Genomic DNA, 21,359 nt, shown 5'->3' with positions numbered 1-21,359 from the left:
CCAAAAACAGAAAAATAATTTTTATATAATTTTATAAATGCAATTTAAAAACAGAAAACTCAGTCCTAGACAGAAATAACCGACTGAATAACTTCCCTACCAAAAGCAGCTTCAGATGAAAAAAGCACATCAAAATGGTAGAATTTAGTAAAAGTAAACCAAGATGACCAAGTAGCTGCCTTGCACATTTGTTCCACAGAAGCCTCATTCTTGAATGCCCAGGAAGTGGCTTCAGAAAGAGTAGAATGGGCTGTGATACGTTTAGGAGGAGTCTGATCTGCCTCTACATAAGCCATATGAATTAATTGCTTAATCCAAGAAACCAGAGCAACACAAGACACCGTATTTGGTATCTTGTGCGCCCCTATTGCTGGGTGAGATTTATCTCACTATACTTTTGATAACAAGCATTACACAACTGATCTCCAAAACCAAAAAGCGTAACTACATAATCAACCTGCGATGTAGGAACGCTTACCACATGCACCCAAACACGCTCACTAAGCACAAAAAAAGGCGCAAAAAAAAGAAGTAACACACATTTAATAAATAATAAAGATCCCCCTGAAGGCTCAAATATAAGAATATGTGCTGCAAAAGCTAGCACTAATAAGCTGGCCAGGGGCATTCCTTATGGTTTCCATCAAAATAACTAACAGTCACCCACCTAAAACATAAACTTACCTCAAGTACTTAACCTAGTACTGAGAATTTTATCAGTAGTAGGTTTAAGCATTTCCTAGTGTAAGAATAAAAGACAAATAAGTGCAAAGGAGTAAGAATAAAAGACAAATAAGTGCAAAGGATAAAATTAAGCTTAATGCCTAATACTCCAAACCTGTCCTTCATGACTAAGTCAGTACTGAAGAGGGGAACTACAGGGTCCTAACCAGGAAACCCTAAAATAAAATATCAAACAATCTTGCACAACTTCATTCTTCACCTATCTCCAGCGGAGGCAAAGACAAGAATTATTACTTTTTTTATAGAGCTCTGAGATTTGGGAATCTTTGCATCCTCCTAGTGGCAGAAAAGGTAATTCCCAGGAGTAATGGATCATGGACTCTTATCACCTATATGAAAGAAAACTATATTTTTATTTAATATATGAAATAAATAATAACAATTCTAAAAGGGGTCCCTTTGGTATACAATGTGTTTTTTTTCTCCAGTGGTGTTGGTGAACACATTTTTTAAAATTCAGCAAAAGAAAAATATATACTTTACTTACTCAGTTGCTTACTAAAATAACATCTACATTGGATCAAAAGAGGTAAAAAAAACACTCTGTATTTAAAATTTGAAAAGCATATAATGAGATTAGAAAATAGTGGTTGGACTAAAAAAATACATGGAAGGCCACATTGTGCTCATTCTCTTTCTAAGTTTGACCAGGGCCTTACTGATGTGCTTAAAGGTATAGGAAACCCAAACATTTTCTTTCTTGATTCAAATAGAGCATGCAATTATAAATACTTTTCTAATTTACTTCTATTATTTAATTTTCTTCGTACTCTTTGTATCTTTTGTTGAAAAGCAGGGACATAAGTTTAGAAGCTGGTCCATTTCTGGAGCACTATATGGCAGCAGTTTTACAAGAATGTTATTAATTTGTAAAAGCACTAGATTGGCAGTCCTATTTCCTGCCATGTAGTACTCCAGATGCCTACCTAGGTATCTCTTCAACACAGAACATCATTGGATAACAGAAGTAATTTGGAAGCTTTTTAAAATGTCTGAAAAACAAAATAAATGTTTTGGTTTTCATATCCCTTTAAAGTTACAGCTCTACCATTAAGGTACTTCAATCCAAGTTCTGTTTGTATCTCACCTCTTCTACCTTCCCCCTTCTACTACTCACATGAGCTCTGTTCATTTGTCTCAACCTTCTGCCCACTATGCTCCACAAGAAACTCACAAAAAACATACTCTCATCTTCTTTCATACCCGTCTTTCACCCCTTAGCAGCTGGTGGTGGTATCTTGCCTAACCCTGGCCCAGCAATCCTTGGCTGCTCACAACTTTGTTTAACACTACTAAAATCAAATATGTATAATCCTCTTAGCCACATTAAAGGGACATGAAATCTCAATTTTTTCCTTTCATGATATAAATCATGAATTTTAAACAATTTTCCAATTTACTTCTATTATCTAATCTGCTTCATTCTCTTAGTATCCTTTGTCGAAGGAGCAGAAATGCAGTACTGGAAGTTAGCTAACAAATCAGATGAACCAATGGCAAGAGGTATATATGTACAGTCACCAATCAGAAGCTATCTCCCTGTAATGCATTGCTGCTTCTAAGCCTAGAAACAAAGTGCCCATAGGCACTTAGTCAGGGATCACATGATGAAGTGCCTACGAGCATGAAAGGCATGGGATTTTTCCTTTTGGTTTGCTGTCTGTTTGTTTATACCCTATTAACATTGTTATATTTTGTACTTTAATAAAGTTCTACTTTTTAACTTTATTACTTTCCTCAGCCATTTGATTCTATATGTTAGAACTATTGGCTAGATTACGAGTTTTGCGTTAGAGGCTATGTGGTGCAAACGAGCAGTCACCGCTCACTTTCAGACAGCGCTGGTATTACGGGTTTTTACAAACCAGACAAGAAGTGAGTGTTGAGCAAAATTTTGCTCATTACTGCACTCCAATACCAGCGCTGCTTACGTTAGCGGTGAGCTGGTGTAACGTACTTGTGCACGATTTCCCCATAGGAATCAACGTGGATAGCCGTCTTTGCGGGGCATTGCCCCAAAGTGATCAGCTCTTTTACCTGTAAAAAAAATTACAAATCCCCCCCAACATTAAAACCCACCACCCACACAACCAACCCTACTCTAAAACCCACCCAATACCCCATTAAAAAAAACTAACACTAACCCCTTGAAGATCACCTTACCGGGAGAAGTCTTTATCCAACCGGGCCGAAGTCCTCAACGAAGCTGGGAGAAGTCTTCATCCAAGCCGGGCGAAGTGGTCCTCCAGACGGGCAGAAGTCTTCATCAAGACGGCTTCTTCTATCTTCATCCATCCAGCACGGAGCAAGTCCATCTTCAAGAAATACAATGCGGAGCATCCTCTTCATCCGACGGCTAAGACTGAATGAAGGTTCCTTTAAATGACGTCATCCAAGATGGCGTCCCTTCAATTCTGATTGCCTGATAGAATTCTATCAGTCAATCGGAATTAAGGTAGAAAAAATCCTTTTGGCTGATGCAATCAGCCAATAGGATTGAAGTTCAATCCTATTGGCTGATGCAATCAGCCAATAGGATTGAGCTGGCATTCTATTGGCTGTTCCAATCAGCCAATAGAATGCAAGCATCAGCCAATAGGATTTTTTCTACCTTAATTCCGATTGGCTGATAGAATTCTATCAGCCAATCGGAATTGAAGGGAAGCCATCTTGGATAACGTCATTTAAAGGAACCTTCATTCAGTCTTAGCCGTCGGATGAAGAGGATGCTCCGCGTCGGATGTCTTGAAGATGGACCCGCTCCGCACCAGATGGATGAAGATAGAAGATGCCGTCTGGATGAAGACTTCTGCCTGTCTGGAGGATCACTTTGCCCGGCTTGGATGAAGACTTCTCCTGGCTTCGTTAAGGACTTCGGCCCGGTTGGATGAAGACTTCTCCCGGTAAGGTGATCTTCAAGCGGTTAGTGTTAGGTTTTTTTTAAGGTGGTATTGGGTGGGTTTTAGAGTAGGGTTGGTTGTGTGGGTGGTGGGTTTTAATGTTGGGGGGGGGATTTGTAATTTTTTTTACAGGTAAAAGAGCTGATTACTATGGGGCAATGCCCAGCAAAAGGCCCTTTTAAGGGCTATTTGTAATTTAGTGTAGGGTAGGGCTTTTTTTATTTTGTTAGGGGGATTAGATTAGGTGTAATTAGTTTAAAAATCTTGTAATTTGTTTATTATTTTCTGCAATTTAGCGTTTGTTTGTTTTTGTACTTTAGATAATTTTATTTAATTGTATTTAATTGTTTTTAATTTAGGGAATTAATTTAATTATAGTGTAGTGTTAGGTGTAATTGTAACTTAGGTTAGGTTTTATTGGACAGGTAACTATTTATTTTAGCTAGGTAGTTATTAAATAGTTAATAACTATTTAGTAACTATTCTACCTAGTTAAAATAAATACAAACTTGCCTGTAAAATAAAAATAAACCCTAAGCTAGATACAATGTAACTATTAGTTATATTGTAGCTATCTTAGGGTTTATTTTATAGGTAAGTATTTAGTTTTAAATAGGAATTATTTAGTTAATGATAGGAATATTTATTTAGATTTATTGTAATTATATTTAAGTTAGGGGGTGTTAGGGTTAGACTTAGATTTAGGGGTTAATAACTTTAGTATAGTGGCGGCGACGTTGCGGACGGCAGATTAGGGGTTAATAAATGTAAGTAGGTGTCGGCGATGTTAGGGACGGCAGATTAGGGGTTAATAATATTTAACTAATGTTTGCGAGGCGGGAGTGCAGCGGTTTAGGGGTTAATATGTTTATTATATGGTGGCAATGTCCGGTTCAGCAGATTAGGGGTTAAACATTTTATTTTAGTGTTTGCAATGCGGGAGGGCCTCGGTTTAGGGGTTAATAGGTAGTTTATGAGTGTTAGTGTACTTTTTAGCACTTTAGTTAAGAGTTTTATGCTACGTCGTTGTACCATAAAACTCTTAACTACTGACTTTAAAATGCGGTACCAGTCTTGACAGGAGAAGGTGTACCTCTCACTTTTTGTCAGACTCGTAATACCGTTGCTATGCAAGTTCCATTGAAAAAAAAAGAATATGCAATTTACGTAAGTGGATTTGCGGTATTTCCAAGTCTGGCCAAAAAAGTGAGCGGTACACCTGTACCTGCAAGACTCGTGGGCATTAAAAAGCAGCGTTAGGACCTCTTAACGCTGCTTTTTAAGCCTAACGCACAACTCGTAATCTAGCCGTATTATTTCAAGATTGTTTTATGTATCTGTGTTCTTTTTTTACCGCAAATCAATGTCATTGTGTACTGTCTACTCATGTATTAACCTCTAAAAATGTGCTGCAAATGAAATAAACTATAAAACTAAAAATATTGCTCTTATTTGTGGATTACTGATCCTAGCTAGCTATACATTAACCCCCGCCCTCCCAATAACAAAATGTATGCTTACCTGATAAATTTATTTTATTTCCGGATATGGAGAGTCCACAACGTCATTCAATTACTAGTTGGAATATCACTCCTGGCCAGCAGGAGGAGGTAAAGAGCACCACAGCAAAGCTGTTAAGTGTCACTCCCCTACCCATAATCCCCAGTCATTCGACGGAAGGGAAATGGAAAAAGAATAACACAAAGGTGTAGAGGTGCCTGAAGTTTAGTCAAAAATAACTGTCTTAATAAAGGTCCACAACGTCATTCAATTACTAGTGGGAACCAATACCCAAGGTAGAGGACACAGAATGAACAGGGAGGGAGAACAAGACAGGCAGACCTAAACAGAAGGCACCACCGCTTGAAGAAACTTTCTTCCAAAAGAGGCCTCAGCCGAGGCAAAAGTATTAAATGTGTAAAATTTGGAAAAAGTATGCAGAGAGGACCAAGTTGCAGCCTTGCAAAGCTGTTCCACAGAAGCTTCATCTTTGAAAGCCCAAGAAGAGGAGACAGCCCTAGTGGAATGAACTGTAATTCTCTTAGGAGGCTGCTGTCCAGCAGTCTCATAAGCAAAATGAATCATACCTCTCAACCAGAGGGAAAGAGAAGTAGAAGTAGCCTTCTGACCCTTACGCTTTCCTGAGAAACAAACAGGGAAAAAGACTGGCGAAAATCCTTAGTCGCCTGTAGGTAGAATTTTAGAACATGCACAACATCCAAGTTATGCAACAGACGTTCTTTATGAGAAGAAGGATTGGGACAGAGAGAAGGAAAAACAATTTCCTGATTAATATTTTTATCTGAAACCACTTTAGGAAGAAACCCCAATTTAGTACGAAGAAATGACTTATCCACATGAAAGATAAGGTAAGGCGAATCACACTGCAAAGCAGAGAGTTCTGAAACTTTCCGAGCAGAAGAGATAGCAATAAGAAACAAAACCTTCCAAGATAGCAACTTAAAATCTATGGAATGCATTGGCTCAAACGGAGCCTGCTGCAAAACTTTAAGAACAAGATTAAGGCTCCAAGGAGGAGCAACAGGTTTAAACACAGGCCTGATTCTGACCAGGGCCTGACAAAAAGATTGTACATCTGGCACATCCGCCAGACACTTGTGTAATAAAATAGATAATGCAGAAATCTGACCTTTCAGAGAACTGACTGACAACCCTTTCTCCAGACCTTCCTGGAGAAAAGACAAAATTATAGAAATCCTGACCCTACTCCAAGAACAGCCCTTTGATTCATACCAATAAAGGTATTTACGCCATACCTTATGGTAAATTTTTCGAGTAACAGGCTTGCAAACCTGGATCATGGTCTCAATGACCGACTCCGAAAATCCATGCTTAGACAGAATAAGCATTCAATCTCCAAGCAGTCAGCTTCAGAAAAACAATATTTGGATGGAGGAATGGACCCTGAGTTAGAAGGTCCTTCCTCAGAGGCAACCTCCAAGGTGGCCAAGAAGACATCTTCACTAGGTCTGCATACCAGATCCTGCGAGACCATGCAGGAGCTATTAGAATTACCAATGCTTTCTCTTATTTAATATGAGCAATAACTTGTGGAAGGAGCACAAATGGAGGAAACAGGTTTGCTAGACCGAAATCCCAAGGAACCGCCAGAGCATCTATCAGAGCGGCCTGAGGATCTCTTGACCTTGAAACGTACTTTGGAAGCTTGGCGTTCTGCCGAGACGCCATCAGATCCAACACCGCCCCCCCCCCCCCCCCATTTAAGGCTTAACTTGGAGAACACATCTGGATGGAGAGCCCACTCCCCAAGGATGAAATGTCTGTTTGCTCAGGAAATCCGGTTCCCATTTGTCCACTCCAGGAATGTGGATGGCAGATAGACAACAATTGTGAGGTTCCGCCCACTGAATAATCTGTGCCACCTCCTTCATGGCTAAGGAACTCCAAGTTCCTCCCTGGACCAAAGGAAGAATGGAACGAATAGTTTCCATTTTGAAGGAAGGTACCCTGAGACACTTGTAGAGGCACTTTAGATCTAAAATGGGTTGAAAAGCTCCCTCTTTTGTGGGAACCACAAACAAATTTGAATAGAATCCTAGACCTTGTTCCTTTACTGGAACTGGAACAATCACTCCCAGGGAGGAAAGGTCCTGAACACAGTTCAAGAATACCTCTCTTTTACCTGGTCTGCAGATAATCTTGAGAGGTGGAATCTGCCCCTGGGAGGAAAATTTTGAACTCTATTTTGTAACCCTGAGATACTATGTACACAGCCCAAGGATCTGGGACATCTCGTCTCCACGCTTGACAAAACAGGGAAAGTCTGCCCCCCACTTGATCCGAACCCGGACCGGGGGCCGACCCTTGATGCCGACTTAGACTTAGCTGAAGGTTTCTTTCATTGCTTCCCCTTATTTCAAGACTGATTGGGCTTCCAAGAAAAGTTGGACTGCTCCTGCTTGGAAGAGAGAGAGGAAGACTTTTGACCTTTGAAGTTACGAATGGAACAAAAATTACTTTGACGTCCTTTGAGTCTGTTCTTCTTGTCTTGCGGTAGAAAAGACCCTTTTTCACCCGTAATATCAGAAATTATTTCTGCAAGACCAGATCCGAACAAGGTCTTTCCCTTGTAAGGAAGAGTCAAAAGCTTGGACTTAGAGGTAACATCAGCTGACCAAGATTTTACCACAATGCCCTGCGGGCTAGGACAGTGAAGCCAGACATCTTGGCTCTCAGTGTAATAACTTGCATGTTAGCATCTCCTCCAACGGAGTCTCTACTAAAATTGATTCAGACAAGGTGTCGCACCAATAAGATTCCGCACTTGCTACTGTGGCAATACAAACTGCAGGTTGCCATTGAAGACCTTGATGAACATACATCTTCTTCAGCTTCTCCCATTCCTGTGAAATAATCTCCGTCACACGGTCTGGGACAGAAAAAACTTCCACAGAGGAAGGAACATCATAGTATTTATTAAGTTTACTAGACTTCTTAGGGTTGACAATGACAGAAGTATCGGAGTCGTCCAAAGTAGCCAATACTTTCTTTAAATCTGAAGTTTACTTCTTCAGTATCAGATGAAGGAATAATACTGTCTGAATCTGAGATTTCACCCTCAAAAGCTACCGGCATATCCCGCCAACCTTCTTTTATGTACTTTATAACTTCTTGAAGGTCTGTATCTAAATAACATAATTTATGTAAGAACTTACCTGATAAATTCATTTCTTTCATATTGGCAAGAGTCCATGAGCTAGTGACGTATGGGATATACAATCCTACCAGGAGGGGCAAAGTTTCCCAAACCTCAAAATGCCTATAAATACACCCCTCACCACACCCACAATTCAGTTTAATGAATAGCCAAGTAGCGGGGTGATAAGAAAGGAGTAAAAAGCATCAACAAAGAAATTTGGAAATAATTGTGCTTTATACAAAAAAATCATAACCACCATAAAAAAGGGTGGGCATCATGGACTCTTGCCAATATGAAATAAATTAATTTATCAGGTAAGTTCTTACATAAATTATGTTTTCTTTCATGTAATTGGCAAGAGTCCATGAGCTAGTGACGTATGGGATAGCAATACCCAAGAAGTGGGACTCCACGCAAGAGTCACTAGAGAGGGAGGGATAAAATAAAAACAGTATTTCGCTGAAAAAAATTAATCCACAACCCAAATATAAGTTTATTCTCATAAATAAAAGGAAAAACTTAAATCATAAGCAGAAGAATCAAACTGAAACAGCTGCCTGAAGAACTTTTCTACCAAAACTTCCGAAGAAGCAAATACATCAAAATGGTAGAATTTAGTAAATGTATGCATAGAAGACCAAGTTGCTGCTTTGCAAATCTGATCAACTGAAGCTTCATTCTTAAAAGCCCAAGAAGTGGAAACTGATCTAGTAGAATAAGCTGTAATTCTCTGAGGCGGGGCCTTACCCGACTCCAAATAAGCTTGATGAATCAAAAGCTTTAACCACAATGCCAAAGAGACGGCAGAATCCTTCTGACCTTTCTGGAACCAGAAAAGCTAACAAATAGACTAAAAGTCTTCCTGAAATCTTTAGTAGCTTCAACATAATATTTCAAAGCTCTCACCACATCCAAGGAATGTAAAGATCTCTCCAAATAATTCTCAGGATTAGGACACAAAGAAGGGACAACAATTTCTCTATTAATGTTGTTAGAATTCACAACCTTATGTAAGAATTTAAATGAAGTCCGCAAAACTGCCTTATCCTGAAGAAAAATCAGAAAAGGAGATTCACAAGAGAGAGCAGATAATTCAGAAACTCTTCTAGCAGAAGATATGGCCAAAAGGAACAACACTTTCCAAGAAAGTAGTTTAATGTCCAAAGAATACATAGGCTCAAATGGAGGAGCCTGTAAAGCCTTCAAAACCAAATTAAGACTCCAAGGAGGAGAGATTGATTTAATGACAGGCTTGATACGAACCAAAGCCTGTACAAAACAGTGAATATCAGGAAGTTTAGCAATTTTTCTGTGGAATAAAACAGAAAGAGCAGAGATTTGTCCTTTCAAGGAACTTGCAGACAAACCTTTATCCAAACCATCCTGAAGAAACTGTAAAATTCTAGGAATTCCATAAAGAATGCCAAGAGAATTCATGAGAAGAACACCATGAAATGTAAGTCTTCCAAACTCGATAATAAATCTTTCTAGAAACAGATTTTCGAGCCTGTAACATAGTATTAATCACTGAATCAGAGAAACCTCTATGACTAAGCACTAGGCGTTCAATTTCCATACCTTCAAATTTAATGATTTGAGATCCTGATGGAAAAATGGACCTTGAGACAGAAGGTCCGGTCGTAATGGAAGTGGCCAAGGTTGGCAACTGGACATCCGAACAAGATCCGCATACCAAAACCTGTGAGGCCATGCTGGAGCCACCAGCAAGACAAACGATTGTTCCATGATGATTTTGGAGATTACTCTTGGAAGAAGAACTAGAGGCGGGAAAATATAAGCAGGTTGATAACACCAAGGAAGTGTCAACGCATCCACTGCTTCCGCCTGAGTATCCCTGGACCTGGGCAGGTACCTGGGAAGTTTCTTGTTTAGATGAGATGCCATCAGATCTATTTCTGGAAGACCCCAAATCTGAACAATTTGAGAAAACACATCTGGGTGGAGAGACCACTCTCCCGGATGTAAAGTCTGAAGACTGAGATAATCCGCTTCCCAATTGTCTATATCTCGGATATGAACCGCAGAAATTAGATAGGAGCTGGATTCCGCCCAAACAAGTATCCGAGATACTTCTTTCATAGCTTGAGGACTGTGAGTCCCACCCTGATGATTTACATATGCCACAGTTGTGATATTGTCTGTCTGAAAACAAATGAACGGTTCTCTCTTCAATAGAGCCCAAAACTGAAGAGCCCTGAGAATCGCACAGAGTTTCCAAAATATTTATTGGTAATCTCGCCTCTTGAGATTTCCAAACCCCTTGTGCTGTCAGAGATCCCCAAACAGCTCCCCAACCTGAAAGACTCGCATTTGTTGTGATCACAGTCCAGGTTGGACGAACAAAAGAGGCCCCTAGAACAATACGATGGTGATCTAACCACCAAGTCAGAGATAGTTGAACATTGGGATTTAAGGATATTAATTGTGATATCCTGGTATAATCCCTGCACCATTGGTTCAGCATACAAAACTGGAGAGGTCTCATATGAAAACGAGCAAAGGGGATTGCGTCCGATGCTGCAGTCATGAGACCTAAAACTTCCATGTACATAGCTACTGAAGGGAATGACTGAGACTGAAGGTTCCGACATGCTGCAACCAATTTCAAACGTCTCTTGTCCGTTAGAGACAAAGTCATGGACACTGAATCTATCTGGAAACCTAAAAAGGTTACCTTTGTCTGAGGAATCAAAGAACTTTTTGGTAAACTGATCCTCCAACCATGTTTTTGAAGAAACAACACTAGTTGACTCATGTGAGATTCTGCAGAACGAAAAGACTAAGCAAGTACCAAGATATCGTCCAAATAAGGAAACACCGCAATACCCCGCTCGCTGATTACAGGGAGTAGAGCACCGAGAACCTTTAAAAAAATTCTTGGAGCTGTCGCTAGGCCAAAAGGAAGAGCAAAAAATTGGTAATGCTTGTCTAGAAAAGAGAATCTCAGGAACTGATAGTGATCTGGATGAATTGGAATATGAAGATATGCATCCTGTAAGGGCTAGATTTATCAAACAACTTCTCATACAATTACGACCAAAATATCACACATTAAAACATCCCCTAATTTATCATTGTCCTCTGCGCCTAAAATTGCGCAAATCTGAATGGAACATGTTCGCACCTCGCCTAACTTCGCTAGGCGCACGGGCGCGCTCCCGACAGTGCTAATACACAATAGGGAGCAAGTCGTAATTGTACGTGCAGAGACTGAAATACGAGTTGTCTGATATTCAACATCACTTCTCGCAAATAGTGAAGTGTAGTATCGCACTGAACTACATCTTTGGATTTGCGCCATATATACATGGGCGAATCTTCAGTATAGCCCACTGTATCACCTATCTCGAAATGGAATACTTTCTTATTTTAGCGCAACTGTCCCTTGCTCGGCGCTTGGAAGAGACTGATGATTGTGACAGAGATGTGCCTTTACAAAGGCGCACACGGGCGCCAAGACTTTTTCTACCCCGTTGTGGTCTGCATGCTTTAACTGATTCTGAAGTTAAGAAACGGTTCAGGCTCAACAGAGCAACTATTTTAGATTTATATGGACTTATAAAACTTGACCTGGAGCCAAGCACAAGAAGGACAAGATCAATCCCTGGAATAGTGAAATTATTGGCTGTGCTACATTTCTTAGCTACAGGATCTTTTCAATCAGTGTCCAGTCCAATTGTAGGAATGAGTCAGCCCTCATTTTCCAGGCATATGGTTGTTGTTTTAAAGGCAATTTTAAAACATTTAAACAAATATATATGTGTTCCAAAGAATTCAGAACAGTGGCACAGAATAAAAATTGACTTTTATAATGTTGCAGGGATTCCCAATGTTCTAGGTGCTATAGACTGCACTCACATTGCATTGGTACCACCTTCATCAGCTGAGGAGCACTATAGAAATCGCAAAAAATTTCACTCCTTCAATGTACAAGCTGTATGTGATTCCAAGCTTCAGATTTGGGAAGTGAGGTCCGGCTTCCATGGGTCATGCCATGACTACCACATACTGAAGCAATCGCAATTATATACATCTTTTGAACGTGGTGAGATGCCACACGGTTGGCTATTAGGTAGGTGGGACCCAAATCTCTCTCTCGGTCTCTCTCTCTCTCTCTCTCTCTCTCCCTCTCTCTTTCCCTCTCTATCTCTCTCTCTCTCTCTCTCTCGTTCTCTATCTTTTTTTCTTTCTCTCTTTTTTTCCACACACATCTGTACGTATATATCTCATTTTCGACAAAGGTGTTTATATTAATATTGTCTTTGTATTTATAGCTGATAGCGGCTACCCGTGTCGTCCATGGCGTTTAACACCTGTCCCCAATCCGAAATCCGAATCAGAAATGCATTTTAATGAGGCACATAGAAGTACACGGAGTGCAGTTGAAAGGACATTTGGAGTCCTGAAAATGCGTTTTCGTGCATTGGACCGCACAGGTGGTGTTCTATTGTATTCTCCTGAGAAAGTAAATTACATCATACTTGTGTGCTGTATGCTACACAACATGGCAGTCCAACATGGGGATGCGGATAACTTAGAAATTTTTGATCTCCCACAAGATGATTATTCACCTCCTGAAGTACTTACAGAACATTCTACGCAAAATGGAGTTTCTAACCGAAAAGAGCTAATAGAGAGATACTTCACCTGTAAGTTTTTGTGTATTTACTGTGTTAATGCAAAACAATGTAACTTTATGATGAATAAACACTGTAAACCACTGTCCACCTCCGCGCCATCAATCTAGTCCTCTATCCCCATAGTTCGTTATAGCATGTGGTCAATGTTATATTCGCATAGTAACAATGTGCTTTTGTTTTTACTCAACAGGAACAGTGACACTGCTGCAGCAATCATCAACTTAATTTTTTTTGTTTTGGTGGACTATTTGATTCTTTGTCAATAAAACTTTACATTTCTTCATTCAAACTCTGTTTGATTTCTGTAATTACATAAATTTGCATATTTCTGTGTGTGTGAGTGTAACTATGGTTGTTTTTATGTTGTTGGTATTGCTATTATATTTTCCATGTTCAGGCTAATGATTGATTGATACATTCAAAATAATCTTTTAAACATGCACTAGCATTAGAAAAAACATGCTGCACATAAATTTTAAACAATTAAAATAATAATAAATTCATAAATGCAACTAACAAAGGTTACATTGATTTACAAGTTTATTTATTTAAACTGCAGTGTCAGGTGAGTCACACTTGTTATATGTTAGTTTCTCCATTTGCTTTACAAGGTTACACAATAATTCATTTTGCTTCATCATCAGCTCATTTCTTTCACGCATAACCTGATTTTGTTCACGCAATAAATCATTTCTGCACTTCCAAACCTCATGTTGGTCCCTTATTACATCTTTAATGCCGCTAAGAACATTGTTTCTTTCATCTTCTAATAACAGTTTCCTTTCAAGATATTGTTTATTTTCTACTCTGTATGTTGAAGCTATTTCACTAATATTTTCTAGTTCTGTTCTTCTGATATTGTCATTAACATTTATTTCTAATACATGTTCTGTGTCAAAGTTCTCTGTTGCTTGGGGTGCAGGAATAGGTGTCCCTATTTGTGTTTCATCATCCTTGTCATCATCTTCCTCAGTAATAGTGTTGTCCACGATGGTTTCTAGATGAATTTCTCAAATATCCTCTGGATTATCTATAAGCCACATTGAGTACATTGCAATGAAATGTAATTCAAAAATACAGATCTATAGTATAACTTGTATGAAAAATTATTTTAATTACCTTCAAACAAAGGTAGGGATGTTTCCTGGACACTTGACAACAAAGCACAGATCTAGAACAAATAGTTTACATACAGCTTCGGCAGAGTTAATGCTATCATTGAACAGATCAACTATTTTTCTATAATTACCAATGTTATCGTTTTGTGTCCTCAAAGTGCTACTTGATGGTTGTTCGACACATCCAGATTGCGGACATTCTTTCTCTGCACATTCTCCATTGTCACTCTCAATTGTTAATTCCTGATTGCTAGAAGCTTAACAAATTTATTCATATTAAATGGATTGCGTAACATATTAGTATCTATTAATAACAGTGTGTCTCATGGTTACACAGTTAACCAGATATTAATAATAATAAACAGTAGTTGCGTACCTTTGAAAAGCATAGTATCTGAAGGCACATCAATACCGACAATCACGGCATTACCCATCCTTGCATACATTTGAAGTTCGTAGTTTGTTAAATCTGCATGGAATCCCATTCCTCCACCGTTTTTTTTTTTGGCTGATTGCTTCTCTTTACTAATTTTATTTTTAATTTGACGTCTAATGTCAGCAATTCTTTTTTTGCATGCCTTTGCATCTTTGGGAAATTCGCCTTCCGAAGAAACAGCATTGCTAATAGTAGACCAAATATTTCTTTTTCTTTGTGCAGGTACAGTTCTTGAATGATATCCAATAATCTCATCATAATCCTGCATTACTAAATCAACAAGTATTTCATTCTGAGTTTGAGTAAATTGCACAGATCTTCCTTTTTTTTTTAACATTGTTTGTAGAATCCATATTTGCCTCTGCTAACACGCTACTTATATGGATAAAAAAGGTCTCTGTTCTGACTCCTGAGCTTTTTATATGTGAATAGTGACAAGAATGGGAGTATTTATTTGTAGTTCCCACCTGTATGGGTATCAGTTGGACAAGACACCAATGTTATGTAAACATTTGTATGTACTTTTATACAAATATGATAATTAGCTATATAAACAAGTATAAAGTTTTCAATAAAATATCTACACCTTTTTTTATAGCAATAGAAAAATCCTTATTGTAGACTTAAACCTGCGCAAATTAAAATAGCATTTGGAAGGTGTCCATCAATAGTCACATAAACTACCAATATATTATGAAACTTACTAAAAAATGCATATATTTATTGCGCTAACTACGCAGTAGAAAATACATACATATTTCATGCACATTTATGTTTATAGAATAATCTATAAGTTATATAGCGCTATATTGGTACTATTTGAATAAATCAGCGTTTGTAAAAGTATTGTTTTAGCGGATTGATCCTATGCAGTTTTGTTCTGTTTATTGTTCATTTCCGGGATTTGTTTACTTTCACTTTTGAATTTGGTAGTAGTGAGCAGTGAGCATATTATCACCAATATATACTTTTATAATTACTAAAAATATGTCTAGATCTCGCAAATTCTCGCTAGGTGAACTGATTATCATCACATATACAATGGAAAAGTACTTTCCTCGACACAGGAGGGGCATCTACACCCTGGACCCAGACAGGCGCAATGCCATCCTTGGAGAGATGGTGCACCGGATTTCTGGACATCAAAGAACACGACAGCAATGCCTTAAAAGATTCAATGACTTGAATCGCAGACAAAAGAAACTGCGTGCTTTAATCCGCTGTTATCTCCGTAAATGTAAGTTTATCTGTGTTTAGCACTCAGTCCATTCAATACACATACATACATTCAGTAAACTGTGTGACTGACTTACATATGGCTTAGGTGTAAAAACTTTGGCTTCCTAACTAGCACTTATATGATAACTGTTTTACATGCAAATAATTGAGATTCCTACAGGAAATAATTTACATTGTATTCATTTATGTTGTTCAAGAAACAAGTAGACATGCAAATGTAAGTGTATTCATTTTTAAACAAAGCACTGCTTGTGTAGACATGTAAATGTGACATTTCAGAATATTTGACATACAATGTATTTATCTTCTGTAAAAATTAAAAGGTGGGAGAGTTATCTAATAGCGCTAACTGAAATCGACCTGTAGCTCCTAGAACCAATGGGTCCCTAGTTACCCATAAAAGAGAAGACGTTTGTTTGTGTGGTTTAGGTAAGGAGCGCCTAAAATGGAGGCTAGGTCTTGATAATATATTATCCCAAATATCACAAAGGTCCGTCGGTTCGCAATGTGTTACTAATGTTATAGGTAGCACAAGGACCGAGAAGGACCGTTGAGGGGTGTAGTACAAAGAATATATTTATTACAGATTCCGTTGAATTGTTAACAATTCAACGGAATCTGTAATAAATATATTCTTTGTACTACACCCCTCAACGGTCCTTCTCGGTCCTTGTGCTACCTATAACATTAGTAACACATTGCGAACCGACGGACCTTTGTGATATTTGGGATAATATATTATCAAGACCTAGCCTCCATTTTAGGTGCTCCTTACCTAAACCACACAAACAAACGTAAAAATTAAAAGGACAGTATACACCAAATAATACATCAATAATATGTAACACATTGAATCAACACTTTATTGAGAATTACATGTATTTAAAAATATTTTTTTGTTAATTGTTACAGTCAGACACCGAAGGGCACCGCGATATTTGCGCCCAATACCAGAAGATATTGATAGTTTGGAGGACTCAGATCCGCTGCCACGGGTGTTCCTTGACCGCCCCAACCAAGGTAAAAAATAATATAAACAATGATTCATATCTTCTGCATTTGTTGATCCTTATTAATGTACATGCTCCTAATTATTATTATTTATAAATAAATTACCTAGCACGTCCACGTATGGAGCATGAGGAGGAAGTTGCCGAGGGAGAGCCGGAGGCAGCGGAGTCAACTGCAGAATGTAAGTGAATTTTTTAAAACCTGAACATGGTCTATTTAAATTTATATATATATATGGTGTATTTAAATTTATATAAAGATATATATATAGATAGATATAGACAGATATATATATATATATATATATATATATATACAAATAGAAAGTCAAATGTATTATAAATAAATGATTATTCATCACACAGCAACTCCAGAAGAGTCTATTACTGCCGAACACGGCTCGCCGAATGCAATATTCGATGTAGGGGAGGATGATGACTCAGCTGCCTGTAAGTTTGTGAACGAAAGAAAGGGAGAGAAACATAGGTAGAGACATACAGAGAGAGACAGACATACTGACAGAGAGAGATAAACACAGACAAAAATAGAGAGATAGGCAGACATACTAGAGAGAGACACTGAGAGACTATTTATTAATAATGTTTAAAAATGTTTTTTTATTAGCACCGGTTCTTGGACCGGGACAAGAGTACGAAGAAGCGGGCCGGGAGGAGGATGATCAGCTGCTGCTGACGCAGTCTGATCAATGTAAGTTGATTATAGAGAGAGAGAGAGAGAAATTGAAAAATAGTCACAGAAAGAGAGACAGAGAGAGAGAGACAGAGAGAGAGAGAAAGAAAGAGACAGAGAGAGACAGACAGAGAGAGGGAGAGACACATATACAAACCGAAATAGAGAGAGAAAGACAGAGAAAAAGAGAAATAGAAAGATGGACAGACATAGAGAGAAAAAGACAGACAGATAGAAACAGATAGAGAGAGAGACAAGGGAGAAAGAGACCGACAGATAGAAAAATAAAAAGACTAACATAGAGAGAGAAAGAGACAGACACAGAGAGGAAGAGAGACAGATTACCATGATAAAGAGAGAGAGAAAGACAGAGAAAAAGAGACAGAGAAATAGATAGACAGAGAGAAAGAGACAGATAGAAAAATAAGAAGAGTAAGAGAGATAGCGATGTACTTCAACCTATAAAATCTAAGCTATTTATAAGTAATGTGTTGTAATTTGTTATTAATAGCACCGGTACTTGGACAGGGACAGGAGTCCCACTCTGAAGAGGAAAGACATGAGGAGGAGGAGGAGGAGGATCGGCGCACGCAGTCTGATGAATGTAAGTCGATTACAGAGAGAGAGACAGACAGGAAAATAGTAACAGAAAGAGAGAGAAAGAGACATATAGAAAAATAAGAAGAGTAAATGAGATAACAATGTACTTCAACCTATAAAATCTAAGCTATTTATAAGTAATGTGTTGTAATTTGTTATTATTAGCACCGGTACTTGGACAGGGACAGGAGTCCCACTCCGAAGAGGAAAGACATGAGGAGGAGGAGGAGGATCGGCGCACGCAGTCTGATGAATGTAAGTTGATCACAGAGAGAGAGCCACAAGTAAAATAGTAATAGAAAGAGAGAGAGAGATACAGAGAGAGACAGACAGATAAAGAGAAAGAGAGACAGAGAGAGGCAGAGAGACAGATAGAAACAGAAAGAGAGAAAGACCGAGACAAAGAGACAATAGACAGACAGAGAGAGAAAGAAAAAGAAAGAGACAGATAGAACAGAGAGAGACACAGAGAGAGAGACAGATAAACAGATAGAAAAATAACGTGAGTCATAGACTGCCATGTACAAATCTATAATATTTAGATATAATACTTATATTTTTAGCAAATGAAGTACAGCAGGCTCAGGACCAGGCTGATGCAGATGTCATGATGCAGTCGGATGAGGCTGCTGATGAGGAGGAGGACGACTCATCCAACGTGTCGCAGCAGGTTGCAAATTATGGTACGTTCAAAACAATACACCATAACAATACAAACTCGAATATTTAAGCATTGCACCAGTAGCTCACTAGAACTGCTGGTGCAACGCCGCAGGGAGGTGTCAATGAACAAATATAGGCCAGAGACCGCTCTATACAAGTAACGAATGACCATCATTTTTTTTTTACAATGTTTTGGCAGATAGAACAGAAAGACACGCAAGGGAGAAGATGATAACTTTCCTAAAAGAGACAGAGGAGCGAGTACGTGATCTCCTTGAAAAAATTATAAGCACCCGACAGGCTTTGGAGTCCATGTAATTGTTCTAAAGGTTATTTATAGTTTGTGTTCTGTTATCCATTTTTGTGTTAATTTACTATTTATATATTGTATTATATATATTATATAATATATTATATATATTGTTATTAGTTAATAAATTATTTTTTGGTTTAAGAAATAAAATGAGTTGGTTGCATCATTTGTGAATGAAAATAAAATATTGAGAATGTCACACTGCACATAGTTGATTCACATAACGGTATGTCACAATGAGGAGATTCTACATTTTCATTTAGACGAGTTTGAAAAAACGGACACGACATGTCGCATTTGTTGATGCATTTGTCATAGACACGTGTAAACTAGTTTTAACCTTATTTGTGCAGGTACAGTTCTTGAATGATATCCAATAATCTTGTGATAATCTTGCATTACTAAAAAAAAAAATAAAAAAAATAGTATTTCATTGTGAGTTTGAGTAAATTGCACAGATTTTCCTGATTTCTTAACATTATTTGTAGAATCCATATTTGCCTCTGCTAACACGATATTTATATGGCTAAAGAAAGGTCTCTGTCCTGATTCCTGCTCTTTTTATATGTGAATAGTGACAAGAATAGGAGTATATATTTGTAGTTCACACCTGTTGTCTCTAGGTTTTCAGTTGGAGCACTTTTAATTAAAGATCAGCAGACACAATAAAAATTGACAACTTGCATACTATCATATTGTGGAAACTCAAAAAAAAAAAAAAAAGCACATGTACTATGAACACAGAAAAAGAAATGAGCAATATAAAACTAGTTTTTGGCGCAAATTTTCAAATTGATTAATGATAAATACGGGGGATGTATAATTGCGACCAGCGGGATTTACCAATTACGCTAGAGCTCGCCTGTTTTACAAGGCGTGTAGTTACGAGCAGTTTTGTGATAAATATGAGCGCTAATCTGCGCCCCCACCTAAGCGAGTAGAGGCGCAGTTTACGGCGCGGATGTCACTCACTTCGACTTGCTTTTGATAAATCTAGATGAACCAAGTGGGGGGGAGGGGAGCGCTCAAGAATGAGCTGTGAGTTGGAATAGAGCAGGTGATGTGTACCAATCTTTGATTGGTATATGTTAGAAATAGAACTCTTTGTGGTAAATAATTATAAATATAAATTAAATGTGATGTTAATCCCTGGTTCAAATAGATGTCGCTCATACAGCTATATATGTGTGTAAGCTAAATATGTGTGTAAGCAAATTGATATTAAAATGTTTTATGTGAAACTCTTGAAAAACGTGGTTACAAATATACTTATTGAGTGACAAGATGAAAAAAACAAAATGCGGAGAACTATAATTGTGTATATAAAATAATTTTACTAAAAATAAATTGTTGCACAAACATATTATAAAAACACATTAAGAGTATCTAAAAATTCACTTGCAATCAAATATTAGCAGATCTGAATGATTCAATATAAACTCCAAATGGCAGTATTCATATATGATCACCAAAATATATTGTAAACTCCAAGTTGCAACATTTAGTACATATTCTCAGAAAAGGTAACACATGTGGCAGTTAAATCTTATGTTACTGTTACAAATGGCAGAACGATTTCAATGAGGATCTGTGGGGTTAATCCACGGATTAAAGCGGTATGTCTAAACAGAGACTTGTAACATATTATCAATACAGAGACGTAAAACAGTGGATGAATATCACATAGAGGAGGACTGCCTATTTGTACATAAGTTGTTTGTACATAGGTGATGGTATTTAGCTTGTTGTATCAAAAAGTAGCAATGGATGCTTATATATTATATTGGTGTTCCCAGTCTCTGATGGGTTGTGTATACACGTTGGTCGTCTAGTGACGATTAAAAATATAATTTGTGGCCACAACTATTATATCCAAGGGTGGTATGTCCCTGTTTTAAAAAGTGCTAATATCAGCTGAGCAGTTTTTCGTTATGGAGTAACTGTTTTTAAAAAGGGCTCAATGCTGAGTGGTAGATCAAACGGAGTGAAGCGGTGCTCCCCCTAGCCGTACTACTGATATCCCTTACCTCCTCTCCAATTACACGGGTATTCGGAAGGTTGCTTCAAAGGTTCCTGCAACGGGTTGCAAATTACTTTAGCTCTTCGGCGTCTCGCCGTTAAAGCTTCCCGGCAATCCCTTCTGGGTATGGGATTCGCGTCTGGTCCTCGGAGGTCCAATCAGATAGTCGGGTCGTGGGGGGAGTGGTTCCTGGACGGATCTTTCGTTTTCCTCGCTAGAGCCTAGTCACATTAGATAGTCAAATCTACGCGTTTCAGCGCTATAGATGCGCCTTTATCAAGGG

General features: G+C 38.2%; 1 protein-coding gene across 1 annotated transcript; it reads left to right on the top strand.

Annotated features, from left to right (window-relative positions):
• The first annotated feature begins 11,697 nt into the window (after positions 1-11,697).
• Positions 11,698-13,388, top strand: LOC128652370 (putative nuclease HARBI1). Its single transcript, XM_053705309.1, has 4 exons — positions 11,698-12,034; positions 12,167-12,406; positions 12,621-12,995; positions 13,384-13,388. Exons 1-4 carry the CDS (start codon positions 11,698-11,700, stop codon positions 13,386-13,388), a joined length of 957 nt encoding a protein of 318 aa, XP_053561284.1.
• Positions 13,389-21,359: the final 7,971 nt, after the last annotated feature.

This window comes from Bombina bombina, chromosome 3 (assembly GCF_027579735.1).
Source record: "Bombina bombina isolate aBomBom1 chromosome 3, aBomBom1.pri, whole genome shotgun sequence".
Classification (NCBI taxonomy): Eukaryota; Metazoa; Chordata; class Amphibia; order Anura; family Bombinatoridae; genus Bombina; species Bombina bombina.
Note: the sequence above shows the minus strand (reverse complement) of the source record. Positions and strands in the feature narration are given on the sequence as shown.